Consider the following 24,447-nt stretch of genomic DNA (forward strand, 5'->3'; position numbering starts at 1 on the left):
GTATCAGATAAAGAGGAGGGGAGTGGGATGAATTGAAAACCTTGCACAGTGCTGGTCTGGGCTAGATGGACTAAATGGCCTCCTCCTGTGCCATATGATTTTGGAATGCAAAAAGAGGCATGATTGCAAATAAACAAAGCTGTGACTTTGCAGTTGCTCCCTCCACAATAACTTTACGCTGCGTACAATTCTGGTCACCCTCCTACAGGAAGGATGTTATTAAACTGGACAGGTTTACCAGGATGTTGCCAGGCCTGGAGGATCTGAGTTATAAGGAGAGGCTAGATAGACTGGGACCTTTTCCCCCTGGAGCATAAAAGGCTGAGGGGTGACCCGATAGACGTTTATAAAGTTATGAGGGACATGGATAGGCTAAATAACCACGGTCTTTTTCCCAGAAAGGGGGTGTCCAAAACTAGAGGGCACAGGTTTAAGGAGAGAGGGGAAAGACTTAAAAGGGAACTGAGGAGGAAACTTTTTCACACAGAGAGTGGCTCGTGTGTGTAATGAACTGCTGAAGGAAATGGTAGATGTAGGTATAATTTCGACATTTAAAAGGCATTTGGACAGATATATGGAGAGGAAAGGTTAAGAGGAACATGGGCTAAATGCAGGAAAATGGACCTAGTTCAGTTTAAGAAACCTGGTCGGCCTGGATGAGCTGGGTCAAAGGGTCTGTTTCCGTACGGTATGGTAATCTCTTTGAATTCTTTCTGCAGCTCGGAGGCTGGAATATCACAAGACCATGGGATAAGGACAACTTTCAGGAAGTGCTTCAGTCTGTAACAGCTCATTACCGGACATCCCCATTCTTCACCATCTACCTGAGCACAGACTCGAAAAACTCCAACAGTAACATCATCCAGGCAGGTGGCTGGTTAGACAGCCAGAGCTCTGGCTAATAGGGGCAGGAGGCTCAGGGGTCTAGCACAGTAAGTGGGGAGGAGCTAGCTGAGGTAACATTGGGGAGTGGAGAGAGAGTGTGAGCCACAGGCTAGGCTTGTGCCCAGAACAGTGGGTTGCAGCAGCTCAATGCTGAGTCCATTGGAGACGCACAGCAAAGGGTTTACCAAATGTATGAACCATTGCAATTTAGCCGGCACTCACTGAACTGTATCGTTGACTCTAGAGGAGGCGGTGGTTCCCTGGTAACGTCACTGGACCCGTAACCCGGAGACCACAAGTCAATGGTTTGGGAACAAATGGTTTGGGTTCAAATCCTATCATTACAGATGGTGAAACTAGAATTCAGCAAAATATGGAATTAAAAATGACCTTGTGAACACCATCAATTGCTGTTAAAAACCAATCTGGCTCAGTAATGTCCCCTGGGGAGAAAATCAGCCATCTTTACCTGGTCTGGGTCCACATGTGACTCCAAGCCCACAGCAATATGGTTGACCCTTAACTGCCCTCTGAAAGGGTCTTTGTCTGAGGCCATATTCAGTGAGAAACTTGCTGCTTTCAGGAGAGGCATAGCCTTGATGAGAAGGTAATTAAAAAGCTGGAACTTTCCGGAACCTGAGCTCAGTTACGTTTTAGTTCTCTGACCTTCACTTGGTGTTTTCCTGCCCCACAGGTGGACCAATCAGGCCTTGGGTTACCCTCGAGAGATTATTATCTCAATGCAACAGCCAATGACAAGGTAGGTGTACTTCAAGAGACTGACATCTTGAAAGCATTTGGAGGTAACTCCTCGGGCCTGTGCTAGGGGGGTTTTGGTGGTGGTTTGATGGCAAGGCTGTACAATGATTCTTCACTCGCCAATCTTTGGCATCAGAGTATTTTCTAGCCCATGATTATTTAGCCCTCACTGTCTGCTGCCATGACCCAGGAATGGCAAAGCCAATTGTAACATACCAATCCAGTGAAGAGGAGCTAATTTAGCATTGGTAGGGGTATTCACCCTTTAGGCCCTCCACAGATAGTTTAGTGCAGCACCTGATACATTTTCCCACTGACTGTCAATGCACCGAGGAGCAGGAATGTTTCTGAGGACCAGGTTCAAGCCCGTTGTGGTCAAAATAGTGCAGAAAGTAGCTGTGATGTTACAAACCCCCAAGGAAATCTTTCCTTCTGAGGGATATCAAGGAAAACTGGCTTCATAGACACGGACTACTGCAGTTCAAGAAGGCAGCTCATCACCACCTTCTCAAGGGCAACTAGAGATGGGTAATAAATGCCAGCTCAGTCAGTGATGCCCACATCCCATCAACAAGTAGAAGTAAAGGCATGCCGTCACATAGTGAGGAGGGGAGAGCCAAGGATTCTACAGCCCCTCAGTAAAAACATACTCACAGTTTCTGTTTGACTGACAAATGTCCCCACTGCGACCTTAACTGTCCCCTTTTCAGTCTAGTTGTTTGGGCACATTTATAGAGTTGGCACTGGTATAGATTGGATTGACTGCATTGAAGAAGACAGCCAATCACAGACAAAACCTGGTGAAGGTTAAATGTTCAGCCACCTGTCCTGTTTGCATTAGATCAGGGAAGGCAAGCGTGTGTATATATAATATGTACCTGCCCCATCATAGATGTGAAGACTTCTGAACAAACTGGTCAGTAAAGCGGGTTAGCTCAGATACTCACAGTGAGTTACTTAATAAAATTAACAGTCCCTATGTCTGTGGACTTGAACCTCTGCTGTTTCTTCCATTGCTCTATTGTGGTAACACAGCATCATTGAGTCATAAAACCTAAAGAACTGCAGGTGCTGGAAATAAGAAATGAAAACAGAAATTGCTGGACAAGCTCAGCAGGTCTGGCAGCGTCTGTGGAGAGAAATCAGAGTTAACGTTTTGGGTCCAGTGACCCTTCCTCAGAAACATTTAGCCGTGATGAGTGATCCTCAGACAACAAGGATTTTACATGAAGAGGCTTTGAGAATCAAATCTTTGGAAAGGGAGTCTGAGCCAAGAAAGTAATAAATGCTGGAATCATAGATTCCTCACAGTGTGGAAAAAGGCCCTTCAGCCCAGCCAGTCCACACTGACCCTCTGAAGAGTAGCTCACGCAAACTCATTACCCTACCCTATTACTCTACATTTACCCCTGACTAATGTACCTCACCTACACATCCCTGAACATTATGGGCAATTTAGCATGGCCAATTCACCCAGCCTGCACATCTTTGGATCCCGAGAGGAAACTTACGCAGGCACAGGGAAAACATGCAAACTCCACACAGACAGTCTGCCAAAGCTGGAATCAAACCCAGGTCTCTGGTGCTGTGAGGCAGCAGTGCTAGCCACTGTGCCACCCAATGTGCAAGGCATCTTTGTAAAATGAGGAGATAATGCATGCAACCGGAGAGTGACATAGATCAGAATCCGTAGCCACACAGTCACCAGCACATTCATGTATTTGGCTCTGTTAACCTGTTGCTATTTCTGGCTGTCACACCCTTTGTTTTCCTAAGCTCACTGTACTGTTTGACTTTGCGCAAAGTAGCTCATTTCACTTCTCTGTGCAGTTAATAGCAGCTGCATTTGGGATTGATGTGGGACCACGGTCTGTGCACTAAGGTTAATTCGTTAAGGGAAAAGAAATTTCCAGCATTCTGAGTGACAAAATAATCAGTCAAAGTAGAGTTTCTCGTGGTTAAATTATAATTTTCTCAGCCTGAAGGTAGAATCAGAAGAGAGACCACCCAGTGCTCCAAAAAACACAGTAGGGACCCATTTACCCAGATGTCTCTGTAGCCTCTCCTCTGATTCTGAATCCATTTTAAAATATGTACATCGCTTTAAGCAGGAAAAGGATAATTCTAAACTCAGATGAGATTATAACTTAAAGATAAGGAACTCTACTGTTTCTTAGGCACTTGTTCCTTAGGCAGCCCTGTGTCAATATTTAACACTCACTGGTTAAAATCGGACAGTTTTCCTTCTTTTATTTACTAATTCAGCAAAGGTGGCCCCACAAACTGCAGTGCAGTAAATAGCCAGTTAATTTGTTTCAGGGATTTTTTCATTATTTCATGCAATGTGGGCTGTCACTGGCAACAGCAGCATTTACTGCCTGTCCGTAATTGCTGGTGAGAGGTTGGTGGTCAGCCACCATTTTGCAAACGTGTGAAATAGGAGCAGAGAGAGGCCACTCAGCCCCACACGCCGCCATTCAGGAAGTTCATGGCTGATCTATTGTGGTTTGAATTCCACATTCCCACCTTGAACCGCAGCAGTCCCTTTGGTGTCGGAGCACACAGTGTCATTAGCGAGGAGGGGAGTGCCAGGACTTTAACCCAGCGACAGTGAGGAAACTGTGATATGTCAGAGTGGCGTGTGGCTTTTAGTAGCTTGCGCCTTTGGTGCAGGGAGTGATTGTGAAAGGTGGGGGGTTTGGGTGCCTGTCGAGCGCACTGGTTGAGCAACTGGATGGTGTCGAGTTTCTTGTTTGCTGTTGGAGCTGCAGAGAGTATTCCATCACACTCCTGACTTGTGCCTTGTAGATGGTGGACAGGCTTTGAAGACTCAGGAGGTGAACCCCTGTCAGTTGAGCTCTGGGTTTCTGAGCTGCTCCGAGATGAATCCCAGACTATGGATGATGAAAGATGTGGCAATAGTCTTGTTGCCATCGGAAGGTCCTTAGATTCTCTCTTATTGGAGGTGGTCATTGTGTGGCATTTGTCTGAACATGACTTAAGACCTTCACCAAAGCACCACAGGGAGCTCCTATTCCATTCAAAATCATGGCGAGAAATCTTGTACATCGAGGGTAAGGTGGCAGGCAGAGCTTTGCCTTGTTTAAATGTTGGCATTTCCAACAATGCAGCACCCACTTAGTGCTGTCACTCTAGCTCTTGTACTCGAGAATCTAAGGTATACCCACAACCTACAGGCTCAGATGATACTGTGCTACCCACTGAACCTTGACTTATTTATTGGCATGTGTATCTTGTGACAAAATTCATGAAAGATTTTGCATAGTGTCTCCACTCTCCGGTGCCATCTTCAAACACAGAAAAATAAATCAAAACAAAACACATAAAGGCAAAAAAATGAACAAATAAAGAAAGTGTGCAGCTTCACAGTCCTTCTTGTTAAGTGGGCCTGGTGGCCAGGTACACGTGTTCCTTGCCCACGCCATTTGGAAAGGATGACATTTGGACGCTATTGGTGATTGCATTGATACTCCCCAACAATTCGGTGCCTCTAGACACGCTCAGGGTGTGGAAATAGCTTCAGGTTTCCAAAATCTTCAATTCCTTGCAAATCCTTCTGCCCTGTCTCATTGCCACCCTCATTGGCCTTTGTTGGTTCAGAGCAGCAGCTGGGAATCTTTGAGGAGAAGCACCTTTCAAAAGGTATTCAATGCTGGTGGTTAGTACACGATTAAACAACTTCACATTTCCCTCCCTCCCACTTCCCTCCATCAAGTGTGTAAGGAGCCCCCAAAAAAAGATTTGAAAGTGAAAAGGCACTGGCTGTGACTCCAGTAGGTGTGTACGGACTGGGGCCTGGGATCAGGAATCTTGGCCACTTCTCTCAACTCACTTCTCTGTCCTACCGCCAGCTTCTTTATACAAAGACTGACAGCAAAATACAGTCAGAAAGAAGTGGAACAGCTCCTCAGCTGACACACTGGAGTTCTCTGTCGGCCAGTTCCACAAATCCAAAATATTTGGTTATTGCTTCAGTGGAGAAGGTCCCATTTTGAAAATGTGGAGCCAGGGGTTGATGAAGGATGGAGAGTGTGAGTATGTAGCACCATGCAGCCTTCTGCAGTCCGGAATGTTCTTTTAATTTGAGCTTTCTTTGTGAGAGTGATTTCAGCCAGCTAGTGACTTCAACCAGATGAAGTAATACTGGTGGTCACCTTGCAAGGAGCTCACACCTCCCTACAAGTGGTTTATCATAGACTCCCAACAGTGTGGAAATAGGCCATTTGGCCCAACAAGTCCACACCAACCCTCCAAAGGGTAGCTCACCCAGACCCGTACCTCTATCCTATTACTCTACATTTATCCCTGACCTACACATCTTTGAATTGTGGGAGGAAACCCACACAGACACTGGGAGAATGTACAAACTCCACACAGACAGTCATGGAGGTTGGAATCGAACCCAGGTCCCTGGTGCTGTGAGGCAGCAGTGCGAGCCACTGTGCCACCCCAACTGAGCCATTGTACCAAACTATTAGAATATTGTCCTGGTCTGTTGGTGTCCATTCCACAGTGTTTAGATTAACAGGATATGATATCTATTTATAACAGCTATTTTCATTTCAAAACTTCACTTAGTCTAAACTTGTGCTGTGCAGATTGTGAACTATAATGGCTGTTAAACAGCAGAATCCAGACAAACTATATGAGTTGGAGTTTTATTCCAACTCCAACACACTGATTACCTATTTCCCCTGTTCATACACCCATTCAAATTCTCACCCTATTGTATTATAAACAAAGAACTGCAGATGCTGGAAATCAGAAACAAAAACAGAAACGGCTAGAAAAACTCAGCAAGTCTGGCAACATGTGTGGAGAGAAAACTGAGTCAATGTTTTGGGTCCGGTGACGAATGAAGAGTCACTGGACTCAAATCATTAACTCTGCTTTCTCGCCACACATGGCACCAGACCTGCTGAGCTTCTCCAGCAATCTCTGTTTTTGTCTTACCCAATTATCTCTCTCATAACAGACAACACTACTTCCCTAGCTCTATTTGGTCTCAGAAATAACTGCCAGACCCTACTACTCAATAATAACAATTGCTAACCCTGGAATTAAATTTGTTTAAATTTGTAATCCTACCAATAAATAATAAGGTTTGACAGGTTGTTCAACTCGAGTAGAAGCCTAAAATCAGAGTTGGACACTGGGAGATCCCCTGTCAGTGATACCAAAAGACAATGAAGGCAGAGCAGTTGATTGGATGCATAGCTGAGATTTTAGTGCAAATTCTTTGAGAGTCATAGAGATGTACAGCATGGAAACAGACCATTCAGTCCAACTCGTTCATGCTGACCAGATGTTCTAACCTAGTCTAGTCCCGTTTGCCGTCATTAGGCTCATATCCCTCTAAGAGTTGAAAAATGTGGTGCTGGAAAAACACAGCAGGCCAGGCAGCATTCGAGGAGCAGGAAAATCGACGTTTCAGGCATAAGCCCTTCTTCAAGAATGAGGCTGGTGTGCCAAGCGGGCTGCGATAAAGGGTAGGGGGGAGGGGCGCTGGGAATACGATAGCTGGAAGGAAGTGAGGTGAGGGTGATAGGCCAGAGAGGGGGTGGGGACGGAGAGGTCGGGAAGAAGATTGCAGGTCAAGAGGGCGGTGCTGAATCCAGGGATTGGGACTGAGATAAGGTGGGGGGAGGGGAAATGAGGAAGCTGGAGAAATCTACATTCATCCCGTGTGGTCACCCTCACAACGCGCAGCCCTCCACTCTCTCTACTCCAACCCCAACCTCACCATCAAACCAGCAGACAAGGGAGGCGCAGTGGTAGTTTGGCGCACCGATCTTTACACCGCTGAAGCTAGATGCCAACTCGCGGACACCTCCTCCTACTGCCCCCTTGACCATGATCCCACCTCCCACCACCAAACCATCATCTCCCAGACCATCCACAACCTCATCACCTCAGGGGATCTCCCATCCACCGCCTCCAACCTCAGTCCCACAACCCCGCACCGCCCGTTTCTACCTCCTGCCCAAAATCCACAAACCTGACTGCCCCGGCTGACCCATTGTCTCAGTCTGCTCCTGTCCCACCGAACTCATCTCTGCATACCTCGACACGGTCCTGTCCCCCTTAGTCCAAGAACTCCCCACCTATGTTCAGGGCACCACCCACGCCTTCCACCTCCTCCATGATTTTCGCTTCCCCATCCCTCAACGCCTTATCTTCACGATGGACATTCGGTCCCTATACACTTCCATCCCCCATCATGAAGGCCTCTCCCGCCGACCTAACCAGTACCCAGCCACCCTCCTTCGACTGACTGAACTGGTCCTCACCCTTAACAACTTCTCCTTCCAATCCTCCCACTTCCTACAAATCAAAGGAGTAGCCATGGGCACCTGCATGGGCCCCAGCTATGCCTGCCTCTTCGGATATGTGGAACAGTCCATCTTCCGCAGCTACACTGGCACCACCCCCCACCTTTTCCTCCGCTACATCGATGATTGTATTGGCGCTACCTCGTGTCCCACGAGGAGGTTGAACAGTTCATCCACTTTACTAACACCTTCCACCCCGACCTCAAATTTACCTGGACTGTTTCAGACTCCTCCCTCACCTTCCTAGACATCTCCATTTCTATCTCGGGTGACCAACTCAACACAGACATTTACTAAAAACCGACCGACTCCCACAGCTACCTAGGTTACACCTCCTCCCACCCTGCCCCCTGTAAAAACGCCATCCCATATTCCCAATTCCTTCACCTCCGCTGCATCTGCTCCCAGGAGTACCAATTCCACTACCGAACAACCCAAATGGCCTCCTTCTTCAAAGACCGCAATTTTCCCTCCGACATGGTCGACGATGCTCTCCACCACATCTCCTCCACTTCCTGCACCTCCGCCCTTGAACCCCGCCCCTCCAAGCGCCACCAGGACAGAACCCCACTGGTCCTCACCTTCCACCCCAGCAACCTCCAGATACATCATATCATCCTCCGTCATTTCCGCCACCTCCAAACAGACCCCACCACCAGGGATATATTTCCCTCCCCTCCCCTACCACTTCCTCCGCGACTCCCTTGTCAGGTCCACACCCCCCACCAACCCAACCTCCACTCCCGGCACCTTCCCCTGCAACCGCAAGAAATTCAAAACTTGCGCCCACACCTCCCCCCCTCACCTCCCTCCAAGGCCCCAATGGATCCTTCCATATCCGTCACAAATTCACCTGCACCTCCACACACATCATTTACTATATCTGTTGCACCCAATGTGGGCTCCTCTACATTGGGGAGACAGGCCGCCTACTAGCGGAACGTTTCATGGAACACCTCTGGGACACCCGGACCAACCAACCCAACCGCCCCGTGGTTTAACTCCCCCTCCCACTCCCCCAAGGACATGCAGGACCTTGGCCTCCTCCATCGCCAGACCCTGGTCACATGACACCTAGAGGAAGAGTGCCTCATCTTCCGCCTAGGAGCCCTCCAACCACATGGGATGAATGCAGATTTCTCCAGCTTCCTCATTTCCCCTCCCCCACCTTATCTCAGTCCCAACCCCCGAATTCAGCACCGCCCTCTTGACCTGCAATCATCTTCCCAACCTCTCCGCCCCCACTCCCTCTCTGGCCTATCACCCTCATCCTCACTTCCTTCCACCTATCGTATTCTGAGCGCCCCTCCCCCAAATTCTCTCCCCTACTGCCCTTTATCTCAGCCCACTTGGCACACCAGCCTCGTTCCTGAAGAAGGGCTTATGCCCGAAACGTCGATTCTCCTGCTCCTCGAATGCAGCCTGGCCTGTTGTGTTTTTCCAGCACCACGTTTTTCAACTCTGGTCTCCAGCATCTGCAGTCCTCACTTTCTCCTCATATCCCTCTAAACCCTTCCTGTTATGTACCCATCCGGATGCCTTTTATATGTTGCAGTTGCAGCAGCTTCGTTTTCATTTGGACCGCACCACGATAGTGTGCATTGTATTTTAGAAAAAGTGGCTAGCTGACGTCCTGTGGCATTGCTCATGGATGAGATGATGTTGAGATGTGGATGAGATGGACAAAGGAGGCATGGGTATATAGTTAGGCCGTCCGTATGTGACAGGACGCGTCTGGCTTGTTTTGGCTTGGCAGTTATCCTTCTCATCAACTCACAGGAACTTTAAAGACAAGCTACAGTTAGAATTAGAAACGATGTCACTTCAGAAATAAACATTACAATGTACTCGGTCCATTTACTTCCGCGATCAGCAGCTCCTTTACAATCAAGTTGACAGTTACCTCAATCCAGTCACCCTGGTTATTTGTTTAAAAAAGTTTTTAAGCATGCTGGTTCAAATTTGTTTGAAATTGTAGTTTGTTAAAATTGTCAAATAGTTTTAAATTCTCAGCAAGATGCATGATGCCAATTAATGCCAACAGCTGTTGGCATGGCAGGAGGCACAAGGTAGTGTTGAGTACAAAATAACTTGGCAGTAAAATGGCAAACATTTCCATTTCCTTCAAGGATTATGTTGACGTTATTTATAATTATATGCAGTATTATAGTTACCTTCCCATTTTGTTAACTAACTATCTCCAAAAATTAAAGATGAATCTAAAATCTGGTGTCATGAGAGCTGATGATTTTTAACTAAGGGAGGTCAAAGATCAGTTCTGCTACTAAATCCTAGAATTCCCACAGTGCAGAAGCAGGCCATTAATCCCATTGAATCCAAACCAACATTCCAAAGAGTATCCCACCCAATCACTGTACCCCTGCATTTCCCATGGCTAATCCACCAACCCTGCCCATCTTTTGACTGTGGGGGGAATCCCATGCAGACACAGGGAGAATGTGCAAACTCCACACAGACAGTTGCCCAAGGCTGGAATTGAACCTGGTTCCCTGGTGCTGTGAGACAGCTGTGCTAACCACTGAGTCATTGTGCTGCCCTCAGAAAGGCTTTACTATCTCCTTATGGCTGGGACCATGATCATTAACCCAGCTTGATATCAGGGCAAACATTTGAGAGTGTTTGAGCAGGAGATTCCCTGAGACTCAGTAGTTTTTCTTTAATCGCATCATGAGATGTGAGCAAGGCCCACATTTGTTGCCCATCCCTCACTGCAGTGAAAATTGAGTAGCTTTGCTGGCCTACTTTAGAGGGCAGTTAGAGAGAAGCAGATTGCTGTGGGCTGGAGTCACATTTAGGAGAAAGTGAGGAATGCAGATGGTGGGGATCAAAGTCACAAAGTGTGGTGCTGGAAAAGCACAGCAGGTCAGGCAGCATCCGAGGAGCAGGAGAGTCGACGTTTCAAGCATAAGCCCTTCATCAGGAATGACATTCCTGATGAAGGGCTTGTATCTGAAACATCGGCTTCCTGCTCCTTGGATGCTACCTTTTTGCCTCTGGAGTCACATTTGGAGCAGACAAGGTGAGGGTAGTAGATTTCCATCCTTGAAGGGCATGAGTGAATCAGGTGGCTCTTCTGACAATCGTTGATAGTTTCGTGGTCACCATCACTGAGACTAGCTTAATATTCCAGCATTACTCATTAAATTTAAATTCCCCTGGTGCCATTTCCCCGGATCATTAGGCTGCCTCTCTGGGTTTGTCCTTCAGTGACATTACCACTTTGTCACTATATTCCCAATTAGATGCAGATTTGGGGGTCACTGCTTGGGTCTTCTGAGGGAGCATTGCCTGCAGTGCTAAGAGACTCTGAGGCCCCCAGCCAACCTGGTCAGAGATGACATGCGTCTCTGAAAGTGCTGCAAGGTACAGAAGTTGAAGGTACAGTGGCTATAGTGACCGGCAATGGGACAGTGGTAATGTCACTGGACTGGTGACCTTGGCAGAATGGTTCCAATCCCAGCGTGGAAACAGGTTGTTGTAAAAACGCACCTAATGTCCTATAGACAAGGTTATTTCCCACCCTTACCCACTCTAGCCTACATGGGATTCCAGAGACTCAGCAATGCCCTGTGAAATGGCTGAGCAAGCCACTCAGTTAAGGGCATTAGAGGTGGGCAATAAAAGTTGGTCTTGCCACCAACAACCCAGTCTCAAGACAGAACAAATCAAAACAATAACTCCTCGTCAGAAGCATCATGTTGTCAGAGTCACCAGCGTGAGAAGTCAAACAGGTCACATGCTGAAAACCAGGACACAAAGTTCACAGGGTATAAAAGTGACTCTTGAAGAAACTGCTCGCTGGGAACCCAGCTTTCTATGCTTTATAGATTGTTACAAGGAAGCTGTAATCACCATAGCAATGTCATGCCAGGAAATTCTGTGTTTAAATCTTCAAGCCTTGTTTATGATTACCTAAAACTCTAATGCAGACCAGTTACCCCAGAATTTAAAAAATAAAACTGAACAGCTTTTGAAAACAAAGCTGAAATTAACCAATTCGACCAACCTGAGATTTTCATTGTATTTGACGGTGTGGTCTTGTAACTGTGCTGTTAACCTCGCTGTGTTCCTGCCTTTCACCCAGATTCTCACGGCCTACTTGACTTACATGGTGGAGTTGGGAGTGCTCCTGGGTGGTGAGGAGATCTCCACGCAGGCACAGATGCAGCAGGTGCTGGACTTTGAGGGTGCCCTTGCCAACATCACTGTCCCCCAGGAAAACCGGCGAGATGAAGAGCTCATCTACAACAAGATGAGTGTGCGGAACCTGCAGGTAAACAATGGCTGGCTGGGAAGATGGTCAGGATCCAGGTTAACCTCTGGGACTTTATCATGGTCCAATGGGGTAGAGTGTTGTAAATCAAGTAAGCAGAAGTGGGTACTGCAGATGCTGGAGTTTACAGTCAAGATTAGAGTGGTGCTGGAAAAGCACAGCAGGTCAGGCAGCATCCGAGGAGCAGGAGAATCGACATTTCGGACAAAAGCCCTAAGGCTCTGGCCTGAACCGTTGATTTTCCTGCTCCTTGGATGCTGCCTGACCTGTTGTGCTTCTCCAGCACCACTCTAACCTTGTCATAAATCGAGGCCTGCTCTTCCTAGACCTTAACATTGTTCTTTAAGGTACACACAGTGGCCCAACTCACCTGACTTTCAGACCAAATGTTTGTACTAAACAAATATTATTAATAAATAGACCATAGCTACGAATACAGGTCGTTCAGCTATAGTACATGTTTCATTGATACAAATTCACTGATTTATGATTGACAAATTGGGGACAATGTTTCGAAAGGAGGAACATTTAAAATGTGTGTTGGCTGTAACGCGATTACATCGCCAACACTTTAAGCGCTGTTTCTAAAGTGCGATTTTTCTATAATGCAAGGTTGCACAAGAACGCAACCATCATGTTATAGCAGAACTACCTGTAAACAGATATAAACCATTGGCACATAACATTATTGACAACAGCTTTAATCCCCTTATAAACTGCTCCCCACCCCCTTACTTATATTTAGACACACACACTCACTCACTCTTAACAAATAGGGAAAATAAATTATTGGTAGAAAAATATCTGGAAAGTCAGTTCTGTGATTGTCCTGATCCCGATGCTGAGATGATCAATCTGCAGCTAGCCAGACCCTTGGTGTTCAGTTCTCCTTCTCTTTCTGTCTCTCTGCAGCTTCCACTGGTTTGTAAGAGGTACAGAGCAACACATTCACTCTAAAAATGTCTCCAATTTATCAATTCAAATGGTACAGAAAGTGCAGGAAGGATAACTGGTTTTCTTCAAATTCAAGCTGGCTTTTTATTTTCAGCAGAGAGCAGAAACCTTCTGCTGGAAAGAGCAGTTGCACACTCTTGCGTGTCTTTTTCACTCTCAGTCTGTGTCTCTGCAACTTGTCCAGTTCCAACCTGCTCATTTAGCTGGGAACCAGTCACCTTCACTTGTAAGCAACTCCTCAGCTTGTGATCATCTACAGATTGCAGGAACCCATAGCCAGAGAAAACAGAGTTTACAATAGATCCTGCGCTGGCTGGGTAATTGTTCAGCCATCTTTGTAAAATCCTGCTTTGAAAAGCACAGGTTTGGGAAATGGCAAAATCATGGGGCTGATTTTGAGAGTTGGTGCATACGCAATGGGCTGAGTGACCTTCTCTATGCCGTACCTCTTTAGTGAGTAAAGAAGTCTTGTTTCACTTATACAGAACACTGGTGAGACTGCACCTATACATTTCTGGTCCCCTTACCAATGAACAGACAGGAATGCCATTGAGGCACTGCAGCAGATGTTCAGCAGACTGATTGCCGACATAAAGTTTGCACATTCTCCCCGTATCTGCGTGGGTTTCCTCAGAATACTCCCACAGTCCAAAGATGTGCAGGTCAGGTGAATTGGCCATGCTAAATTGCCCAAAGTGCATTAGTCAGAGGGAACTGGGTCTGGGTGGGTTACTCTTTGGAGGGTCGGTGTGGACAGGTTGAGCCGAAGGGCCTGTTTCCACACTGTAGGGAATCTAATCTAATCATAATCATAACGAGATTGCCCTATGAAAAAATTTTGAGACTAGACCATTATTCTCTAAAGTTTAGGAGAATCTCATTGTGGATCTTTGATATGTGGATGTAGGGCTGGGGAAGATTACAGAGATAAAAATCCTTGATAAGTATGTACTTGTCAGGCAGGGAGGAAGTGGTCGAGCGAAGGAGTTGTGGTTTACTAAAGAAGTTGAATCTCTTGTCAAGAGGAAGAAGGAGGCCTATGTAAAGATGAGATGTGAAGGCTCAGTTAGGGCGCTTGAGAGTTACATGTTAGCCAGGGAAAACCTAAAGAGAGAGCTAAGGTGAGCCAAGAGGGGACATGAGAAGTCATTGGTAGATAGGATCAAGGAAAACCTTAAAGCTTTCCGTAGGTCTGTCAGAAATAAAAGAATGACTAGAGTAATATTAGGGCCAGTCAAGGACAGTAGTGGGGAATTGTGCGAGGAGTCCGAGGAGTAGGAGAGGCACGAAATGAATATTTTTCGTCAGTATTCACATTGTAAAAAGACATTGTTGTTGAGGAGAAGACTGAAATACACGCAATTAGACTAGATGGGATTGAGGTTCACAAGGAGGAGGTGTTAGCATTTCTGGAAAGTGTGAAAAATAATAAGTCCCCTGGGCCTAGAATTCTCTGGTCAGCTAAGGAGGAGATTTGGCTTTGATCTTTATGTTGTCATTGTCTACAGGAATAGTACCAGAAGACTGGAGGTTAGCAAATGTTGTTCACTTGTTCAAGAAGGGAAGTAGAGACAACCCTGGTAATTGTAGACCAGTGAGTCTTACTTCAGTTGTGGGTAATGTGTTGAAAAGGATTATAAGAAATTAGATTTATATTCATCTAGAAAGGAATAATTTGATGAGGGATAGTCAACATGATTTTGTGAAGGGTAGGTCATGCCTCACAAACATTGCTGTGTTCTTTGAGAAGGTGATCACATAGGTGGATGAGGATGAAGTGGTTGATGCGATGTACATGGATTTCAGTAAAGTGTTTGATAAAAAGGTTCCCCACAGTAGGTTATTGCAGAAAATATGGAGGCATGGGATTGAGGGTGATTTAGTGGCTTGGATCAAAATTGGCTAGCTGAAAGAAGTCAAAGTGTGTGGTTGATGGGAAATGTTCATCCTGGCGTTCAGTTACTAGTGGTGTACCAGAAGAATCTGTTTTGGGACCACTGCTGTTTGTCATTTTTATAAATTTGTGGATGACACTAAGGTTGGTAGAGTTGTGGATAGTGCTGAAGGGTGTTGCAGGTTACTAAGGGACATAAATAAGCTGCAGAGCTGGGCTAAGAGTGGCAAATGGCATTTAATGTGAAAAGTGTGAGGTGATTTACTTTGGAAGGACCAATAGGAACAAAGAGTACTGGGCTAATGGTAAGATTCTTGGTAGTGTAGATGAGCAGAGAGATCTCGGTGTCCATGTGCATAGATCCCTGAAAGTTGCCACCCAGGTTAATAGGGTTGTTAAGAAGGCATACATTGTGGTAGCTTATATTGGTAGAGGGATTGAGTTTCAGATCCATGAGGTCATGCTGCAGCTGTGTAAAACTCTGGTGTGGCTGTACTTGGAGTACGGTGTACAGTTCTGGTCACCGCATTATAGGAAGGATGTGGAAGCATTGGAAAGGGTGCAGAGGAGATTTACCAAAATATTGCCTGGTCTGGAGGGAAGGTCTTACGAAGAAAGTCTGAGGGACTAGAGACTGTTTTTGTTAGCGAGAAGAACTTTGAGAAGTGACTTAATAGAGGCATACAAGATGATCAGAGGATTAGATAGGGTGCACAGTGAAAGCCTTTTTACTCAGATGGTGATGGCTAGCATGAGGGGACATAGCTTTAAATTGTGGAGTGATAGTTATAGGACAGATGTCAGAGGTAGTTTCTTTAATCAGAGTAGTAAGGGCGTGGAATGCGCTGCCTGCAACAGTCGTAGACTCATCAATTTTAAGGGCATTTGAATGGTCATTGGATAAACATATGGATGATAATGGAATAGTGTAGGTTAGTTGGACTTCAGATGCATTTCACAGGCCGGCGCAATATCGAGGGCCGAAGGGCCTGTACTGTGCTGTAATGTTCTAGGTTCTACGTGCTATGGACCTTCTGCACTAGAGGCAGGGTCACTACCACTGCACCGCATGACCTTCCTTGCATCAGAGCAATTTATTAACAGAGAATATCTACACATTTGGGGTAGATGTGCATAATAAGGTCTTAAAGTATACACAACAGATTCCTTTGTAATTTGGAACTTGTCTTAGCCACAGAGGATTCAGAAGTAGTTGCACAGACTTTCAGCTTCTTGTTCGTGGTGGGGCTTGAAGTATCTTGAGCAGCAAGTTCAGCTGGAGTATTAGCCATGGCCATGACATGACCTTGCTGTAGTGAGGTTATGTAAAGGGATTCACAATGTCGTTCCTCTGAACTGAGCCGTCTCCATTTGCCAAAGAGTCAAAATACTGACAAACTACAATAGAAATCATTGATCAGCTAAAGGTTGAACAGTTTAGAATTTAGAATTAGAATTGGGACTTTATTAAAGTACAGGAGTATAGTGAAAAGTGTACAATGGTGCCAACACAGCGTGCCATCTTAAGTGCAATGTACCGAGTTACAAATCATAGTTACGAAAATAGATTCGATACAAAAATAGAGAAATTTTAAAAATGCTAAAGTTTGACCCACATGTTCTCATTGTAAGTGGAAAGCTCTGTATGGTCAATACATGAAAATGTGCTTCACATTTCCATTGACTTCATAAACAGCCTCCACATTCAATAACTCAGTGTGTACAGTGACCAAAGAACACATTCTGATTTTCCCCTTCCCATTTTATCAGCAGATGCACAAAGTCGTTCAAGTTCACAACAGTATCCATGAATCCATTTATTTAAGTCATAAGAAATTCAATTAGCCACATGCAACTAGCATTTGATTACAGTGATTGAGTCTGCACACAGTCAGTGTTAGAGATATGACAAACAAGGAAATTTTCAGCTGCTTAATTCTATCTCATCTTTCAATCCTCCTGGATCTTATTGAAAAAAATAACAAAAATATTCTGCAAAACAATAAAACCCAGATGATGATGCTTCTTGAGCTATAGTCTGACCCTCTCGAAGTGAAAGGGACAAATATTTTCCCTCCCCCAACCTCCATGTCCAATCACTTCCATACAATCCCAATTGGAACATGTCACCGGGTGAAGTTTAGAAAGAATTTGCTTCTGAAATAGCTACTGAGTGGAGTGTTTAATTTCTTTGGGTTTTGGATTGCCCTTTAGCACAACTCACTTACTTATTGATAAATATTAGTGTCCTGTTCATTCATGGTGCCGTTTCTGATTTCAGAGTCCAATGTTTACACTACTTACTCATTCTAGAACATTTTTGTCTTCTCCCTGTGGCCTATTTTCCTGTAGTAAGATTCTCTTTGCTTTTTTTCCAGGCGTTAGCTCCTGTTATTGATTGGCTGCCATTGCTTTCTGCCATCTTCTATCCAGTCGAGTTGAATGACTCTGAGCCTGTGGTTGTATACGCAAAGGAATATCTACAGAAGGTCTCTGACCTTATAAACTCCACCGATAAATGGTCAGAATCCATCTCTTGTTGTCTTTCTGTCATTTTGTTATCTCGTGACGGGTATGTCATAGAAATTGACACTGAGATTGGATCTCGCTCTTAGTGCCCTGCCTGAGAGGTACCCACTTCGGGTCAACTTAAAGGGACCAGACCAGCACAAGGGGCAAATCAAGCCTTTATATTGTTTGCAACTGGGCTTGCACTAACAAAGACCCAGAAACCTTCTGAATTTCCATCTCAAAAATAGTGAAAGTAGCACATTTATAAAGCATCTGTCAAGTCCTCTAGGAAAGTCTCGTATAACTTCACCAACTGTGAATTACCTCAAAGTGAAGCAAAGGTGGCCACCATTTTGTCTCATTCAGGCTCCCATCAGCAGTATCTGGACTTAAGGTTTCTAAAGAGCGATTGTCAAATTCGACCACTATTCTCTAGCATTTAGGAGGTTAAGGGGTGATCTGATTGAAGTCTTCAAGATATGGAAAGAAAACCACAGAAGAGATAAAGATAAACTATTTCCACTGGTTGGGGATTCTAAGGGGCATAGTCTGAGAATTAGGGCCAGAGCGTTCAGGAGAGATGTTAGGAAGCACTTCTATACACAAAAGATGGTAGAGATTTGGAACTATCTTCCACAAACAGCAGTGGATGTTGAATCAGTTGTTGATTGTAAATCCAAAAGAGTGAAATTTTTCCGAAGCTGAATTATATAGGGGAATAGGTCAAAGACAGATATGTGGAGTTAGGCTTCAGATCAGCCATGATCTTCTTGAATGTCGGAACAGGCTTAAGGGGCTGAATGGCCTATTCCTGTTTCTATGGTAGGAGTGAGGGTATACCAGTGGAGGTACTGGTTAAAGCACTCCCCCGCCAGAATCAGTGTTGCCCTGGCATCAGGAACCTCCACTTGTACCATTGCCTCTCAGTTTAATGTCAGATCCAAAGGGGACTGTCTCTAATGATGCAGCACACTGCTTACACAGAGAGAGGGGGCAGGCTGGCATTGTCGAGTCACCCTGGTGTTCTGTAGCTGAACCTTTACCCCCCACCCCATGCTCCCTACCCAACCCCTCCCAAAAACTCCAGCCTGCCAATGGAGGCCACCTCCTAGTATAAAAACCCCACTCCCACAAACTCCTCTTCTAGGCATCAGCAGGTCAGCTGGACAGTGTCAGTTCACTCCCTTCACCTGGCCCTTGAGAAGCTTGGTTGGCCATTAAGCCTGCAGGGGGAATGGGACCTGCTCCAGGATGGTGATTGGAGGATGGGACAGAGCTTAGGAGCTGCATGCAGATCTATCTGCAACCATTCCAGTGGCTGCCGACCCACATTCTGATGCCACTGGGAGATTGATGTTGGTATGTCCTCCCCTGTGTCACCCTGACCACCAATCAACCGAGTAGCCCTCTTATTGTGCTCCCAGCTGCGTCTTGCTCCAATCTCAGTTTGTGTCATTGAAGCACTGAAGGTGTTTCCTGTGTTGCTGCTTCCAGCATTCTCAACAACTACATGATATGGAACGTTGTGAAGAAAACTGCCTACAATCTGGATCATCGCTTCCAGGAAGCTGAGGAGAAACTCATAATGGCCATGTCGGGAATGAAAAAGGTGAGTGAAGGACTTTCAAAGTCCCTCAGTCAGTGAGATGGTGAGCAGACCTACCTTCCCTCAGATTTAGAAGAATGAGAGCTGACCTCTTGTAATTCCTGAAATTCTTACAGGACTTGATAGAGGGTACTTGCTAGGAAGGATATATCCCACAGGGCTGAGGTGGGGCAGCAGTCTCAGGATAAGGGGCAGCCATTTTGAGCTGAGATGAGGAGAACTTCATGCAATGGTCATGCAGGGGATTATGGATGCTGGAGAGTTTTCAAGATGGGAATCATTTTCTCATCCCGGGGATGTGGGCATTATTGGCAAGACCAATGCCTATTGCCCATCCCTAACTGCCCTGGATTCACTTTTTTCAGGTAATGAAAATTGATAGATGTGTGCATATTGCTGCAGGATGGAGTTGAGGGAAAAGCAAACTGTTCCAGTACTTTTGTTTAATGCAAATCATTGACAGAACACAGCGTAATGTCTTACAAATGGCTGTCCAGTAATAATCACATAAGTGACTGTTTAAAATTGTAATGCCATAGATCCGAGTCATTCCACGTTTGGTTCAATCCAGGAGACATTTGGATCCATTCCTGTTTACCTTTAGGTCCTCATGGATGAACTGAGTCGGTGAAGCTCAATGAGAGGACATTGATCCTGATAGTTTGACATTCACGTCGAGCTGTGGAGTTTGAGCAGCGATAGTTCAAAAGAAGCTTCCGAGTTTGATCACACATTTTATACCCAGTTTAGGCATAAAAACATTAGTGGCAGCAAGCAACCATCTAACCAGAAACTTCCAGAGGGTTGTTAGGCAGGCAGCTATCTAAAAGGCAGCTGGTTGTAAACTCCTGAAGACCTTCACTACTCTGTCCATTACAAGCATCAAGGCTTTCCCAGTAATGTTCCATGTTAGTTTGAAGTCTGTTGCATAAAATCTTATCAATCCTATTTAAGCTGCATGCTTTATTCAAACAGAATGCTAGTTATATCTTGTTATGAAAGTGATGTAAGGGAATGAAGCCACAGCAATTCCTGTGATTATCTTTTATTTAATGTGCATAGGAAGTGTCGAAATTCTTATTTTTGACTCCCTACATGAATCTTCAACATTAACATAAAAGAATGATCGAAAATTAACAGATTCTTGAATATTGGACAATGAGCCTTTGTACTGGTGAAGGACAGAGTAGTGAGGACCTTGAGGTGTCTAAAAGCAGCCTGTTTTAGATAGTTGCCTGACCGATAACCTTCTGGAAGTTTCAACTCAGGTGGTTTGTTTGCTGCCGCTGATATTTCCAATAGATTTAGGGACCTTGGTACCAAGCAGTGAAGGAATTCCCACAGATGTGTTAGAATCTCCCAGAGCCATGCTCAATTCTCCACTTGCTCTCTGAGCGAACAACAGGTGCAGATCGGGGTTGAGGTGGGAATCACTTAATCGGGTGCAGGGTGAAACCCTGCTGCCAGGGCTCAAAAGGGGGCACCAGCCAGAAGAGGGCAGGGATAAGAGGAGGAAGTGGTTGCAGCAGGGTTTGGGAAAGGATAAGGAGGGTTACAAAAATTCTGGGGGTGGGAGAGGGATGCTGCAAATATTGTGGAGGGAGGGTTGGAGCAATGAGAACTGTTTTAAACCTGTCAGAAAATATAGTTACTCTGCTAACTGGGATCCAAAGTATTTAATTCCTTGAAACTGGAATCTCTAGTTTAGGACTGCGTAAATTCAGGAATCACTAAACTTGGATGAAGTGAGTCTAACTATAATGAATGCCATGTCAATTCTTAAATTCAAATCTGAGTGTGAGATCTGAGATGTATGGTTGTAACTGTCTTGTTAAATTATCCCAGCTGTGTGGTGCCAATACATGAGCTGTGACTGTTCTGGTGTGTGGAAGGCGTTTTTAGTGTTATGGATTTTCATATGTAGACATGCATCAGATATTTTAGAAAAAGTCTCCTGTTAATTTACGTCGGTTATCTTGTACCAATTTAAAAACTATGGTGTCTAGGATTTACTGCCTTCCTAGTGTTATGACTTTAAGATTATAGGAGAGCAGATGATTGTTGAGGGGGCTGCTAAATGATTCTAATCCTTGTGTGTGACTCCAAATATGTGTCAATATAAATACAAAAGACGTCACTACGTGACCTCATCACTGTGAGAATGAAAACGTAGCCCCCAAAATTTAAAAAGTAGCCCTCAACAAAATCTCAGAGTAGCTGTCAATAAAGACAAACTATGTTCACCCCGATCTTCTCTCACACTCTCTCTCTCACTCTCACTCTCACTCTCTCACTCTCTCTCTCTCTCTCTCTCAGTCAAAAGTTCTGGGTTCAAGTCTCCTTCCATGACTTGATGCCTGAGAAAGGTGTATTCACATTACAGCCAAACAAGAAGATTATCAATCTGTGATCCTTCCTACACACAACACAGGCAGCACATTTAAGAGTGGGAGAAATTCCTGGTCACCCGTGTGGAAGGAATATTGCAGTCTCAACCATTACTATCCATAGCTTGAGTATGTAACAGTGCAAGTTGCCACTGCACCTATGTGTCACACCACCACATGGAGTCAACATATAGAAACAGGGCATACACCAATTCCTTCAGAAATTCATTCAGGTGTCACTGTCTAATGTTGCTCATGCCAAGAGGCCCCTGAGAATGTGATGGTGAGCTGTGTATTTTAACTGCTGCAGTCCTGGGGCTGTAGGTACCATGCTGTTAGAAAGTTCCAGGATTTTGACCTGGCAACACTGAAGGAAGAGTGATATATTTCCAAGTCAGGATGGTGAGTGGTTTGGAGGGGAACCTGCAGGGGATGGTGTTCCCATGTATCTGCTGCCCTTGTCCTTCTAGATAGAAAAGGGCTGTGAGTTTGGAAGGAGCTTTTGGAGGAATGTTAATCAGTGATTGCACAGAAGATAACTTCAGTGAAAGCTTTATTTCATTTAGCCCCATTCCATGCAATTCACGCCAGTGGTTACTAGCTCCCTGTATTGTTCATGTTTTCTAATCCAATATCCATTAATCTGTCCCTAACATCTTACCTCATTCCATGAGGCTCAGGAATTAGAGTCATGGAGTTATGCAGCACGGAAATAGACCCTTTGGTCCAACCAGTCCACACCATCCCAAACTAAACTTGTCCCACCTGACTGTGTTTAGCACATATCCTTCCAAATTTTTCCTATTCATGAAATTATCCAAATGTCTGTTAAACATTGTAGTTGTACCCACATCTACCACTTGTTCAGTCCACACATAAACCTCTCTCGATGTGAAACATTGACCCTCATGTCCTTTTTTAGATCTACTCCCCTCACCTTAAAGATATGCCCCCGAACTTTTGAACTCCCCCACCCTAGGGAAAAGAACCTTGCTGTTCACCCTACCTGTGCCCCTCATGATTTTTTAAACCTCTACAATAGCATTCTTCCAGGTGCAACTCCTGCAGCGGCCACTGGTTCTGGTGGTGCTGCTGAGCTGCCAGTCCTCTGGTTGGATGCTGTTGGGAGCCAGGGGCTGGCCTTAATAGGAATGGCCATTGTTAATGGGCTGCCACTGATCGGATGTGGTGCGAGTTCCGGGATTTAGGTTTGAGAAGCTGGCTTCCTGGTTCTGTCACGTGGCAATACTCTATAGGCATGGTTCAAATCCCATTACAGTTGCTGATGAAATTTGAATACAATGAAGCCTTGGTGATGGCAACTGTGACGACTATCATGGTCGTAAAATCCCATCGGGTTTGGTTCACTAATCAGGAAGAAAATCTGCCATCCTTGTCCATCTGGTCTACATGTGACTACAGACCCACAGACTCTGAAATTGAACAGCAGTTCAAGGGCAATTGGGAATGGTAACCAGCCACACCCATATCCCAGGAAGATCAAATGTCCCACTGGCAATCAGAGCAAGGTTGGTCCTTCCCCATCTCTCAGACCTTTTCACTGGGGCTCCCAAAACCAGCACTTAATTATCAGCTCAAATTTCAGATATATGACTTTTCAAATTCAGATTTGTCCCTTGTATGTTCAGCAGATGAGGGGTTAATGCAGCCTGGCTGCACAGTTGCGATAAGCAATTAAAAATAATTTGCAGGCCATATCAGAGGGTTAATTGCAGAGAGCACGACTCAGCCTTAACTTGAAAGCGAGAATGAAATAACATGCGGTAATTATTTGGAGGAGAAGTCTGAAATCGCAGGAAACAGCCTCTCCTACTATCAGATCCTGCTGATGTGATGACCTCTGCCCTGTGAATTAAAGACACATGGATAATGCTTCTGTAACAACACAGGGTCAGGAAGCTGAGGCAGCCTGACATGTGGTATTCACTTTGTGTCCATGCTCCTAAATAATCATTCGGTCCTGCCTGTCACCAGCCAACACCACTTCATAAAAATCTGATCAAATGAATATATAGCTTTTACAAAATAAAAACCTGATTACTGAGTTTCCGCAAGACATTCAAGTCTTTCAATGCTGTTGCTTCTCTGGTGATATGCGTGCAGCGTTTTGATTCTAGCTCCTGCAATCCTTGCCAACGTTAGAATGGTCGGAGGGAGTGGCTGAGCAAAGACAGTCGAATCGTTGTGAAAGACGCACTATTTATCCTGTCAGACCCTGCTCTGTTTGAATGGTTCAGGCTCTTTTATCTCCCTTACTCGATTACAAGCCCCGATTATCCAGATTCCAGTGTCGTACCAAGTGATCGCCCTCAGGCCAGCAGTTGCAACGTGGTTGATTTGTGCAAAATGAAAGTAATTGTTCCAAATCCGAAAAATAGAGTGGGAATCTCTCCATGATTCTGAACAACATATGGTGAGACCACATCTGGAACACTGTGTTCAAGGTCTGGACCCCATCTTAAAAAGAAAGACCTAACTGTGTCAGAAATAATTAAAAGAAGGTTCACTGGACTGATTCCTGGGGTGAAAGGTCTACAGTTTGTGGAAGAGTTGTAGAGATGTACAGCATGGAAACAGACCCTTCGGTCCAACACGTCCATGCCGACCAGATATCCCAACCCAATCTAGTCCCACCTACCAGCACCCGGCCCATATTGAAAGACTGGAGAGACTTGACCTGTATCCATTGCAGTTCAGAAGAAGTGATCTTATTAAATCAGATAAAATCCTAAGGGAACTGGACCTGATTGATGATGTGAGGATGTTCCTCTTGTAGAGTAGAA

The 24,447-nt window shown here is 45.2% G+C and overlaps 1 protein-coding gene across 4 annotated transcripts in view; it reads left to right on the plus strand.

Annotated features, from left to right (window-relative positions):
• Positions 1 to 24,447, plus strand: part of LOC132833735 (endothelin-converting enzyme 1-like) — a 317,482-nt gene that overhangs the window by 247,616 nt on the left and 45,419 nt on the right. For all 4 annotated transcript variants that reach the window (XM_060852254.1, XM_060852255.1, XM_060852257.1 and 1 more), the window contains 5 exons: positions 720 to 866; positions 1,580 to 1,645; positions 12,103 to 12,291; positions 17,518 to 17,660; positions 19,145 to 19,259. In XM_060852254.1, the coding sequence (XP_060708237.1) occupies positions 720 to 866; positions 1,580 to 1,645; positions 12,103 to 12,291; positions 17,518 to 17,660; positions 19,145 to 19,259 (660 nt within the window). The remainder of the gene's footprint in view (positions 1 to 719; positions 867 to 1,579; positions 1,646 to 12,102; positions 12,292 to 17,517; positions 17,661 to 19,144; positions 19,260 to 24,447) is intronic.

This window comes from Hemiscyllium ocellatum, chromosome 37 (assembly GCF_020745735.1).
Source record: "Hemiscyllium ocellatum isolate sHemOce1 chromosome 37, sHemOce1.pat.X.cur, whole genome shotgun sequence".
NCBI lineage: Eukaryota > Metazoa > Chordata > Chondrichthyes > Orectolobiformes > Hemiscylliidae > Hemiscyllium > Hemiscyllium ocellatum.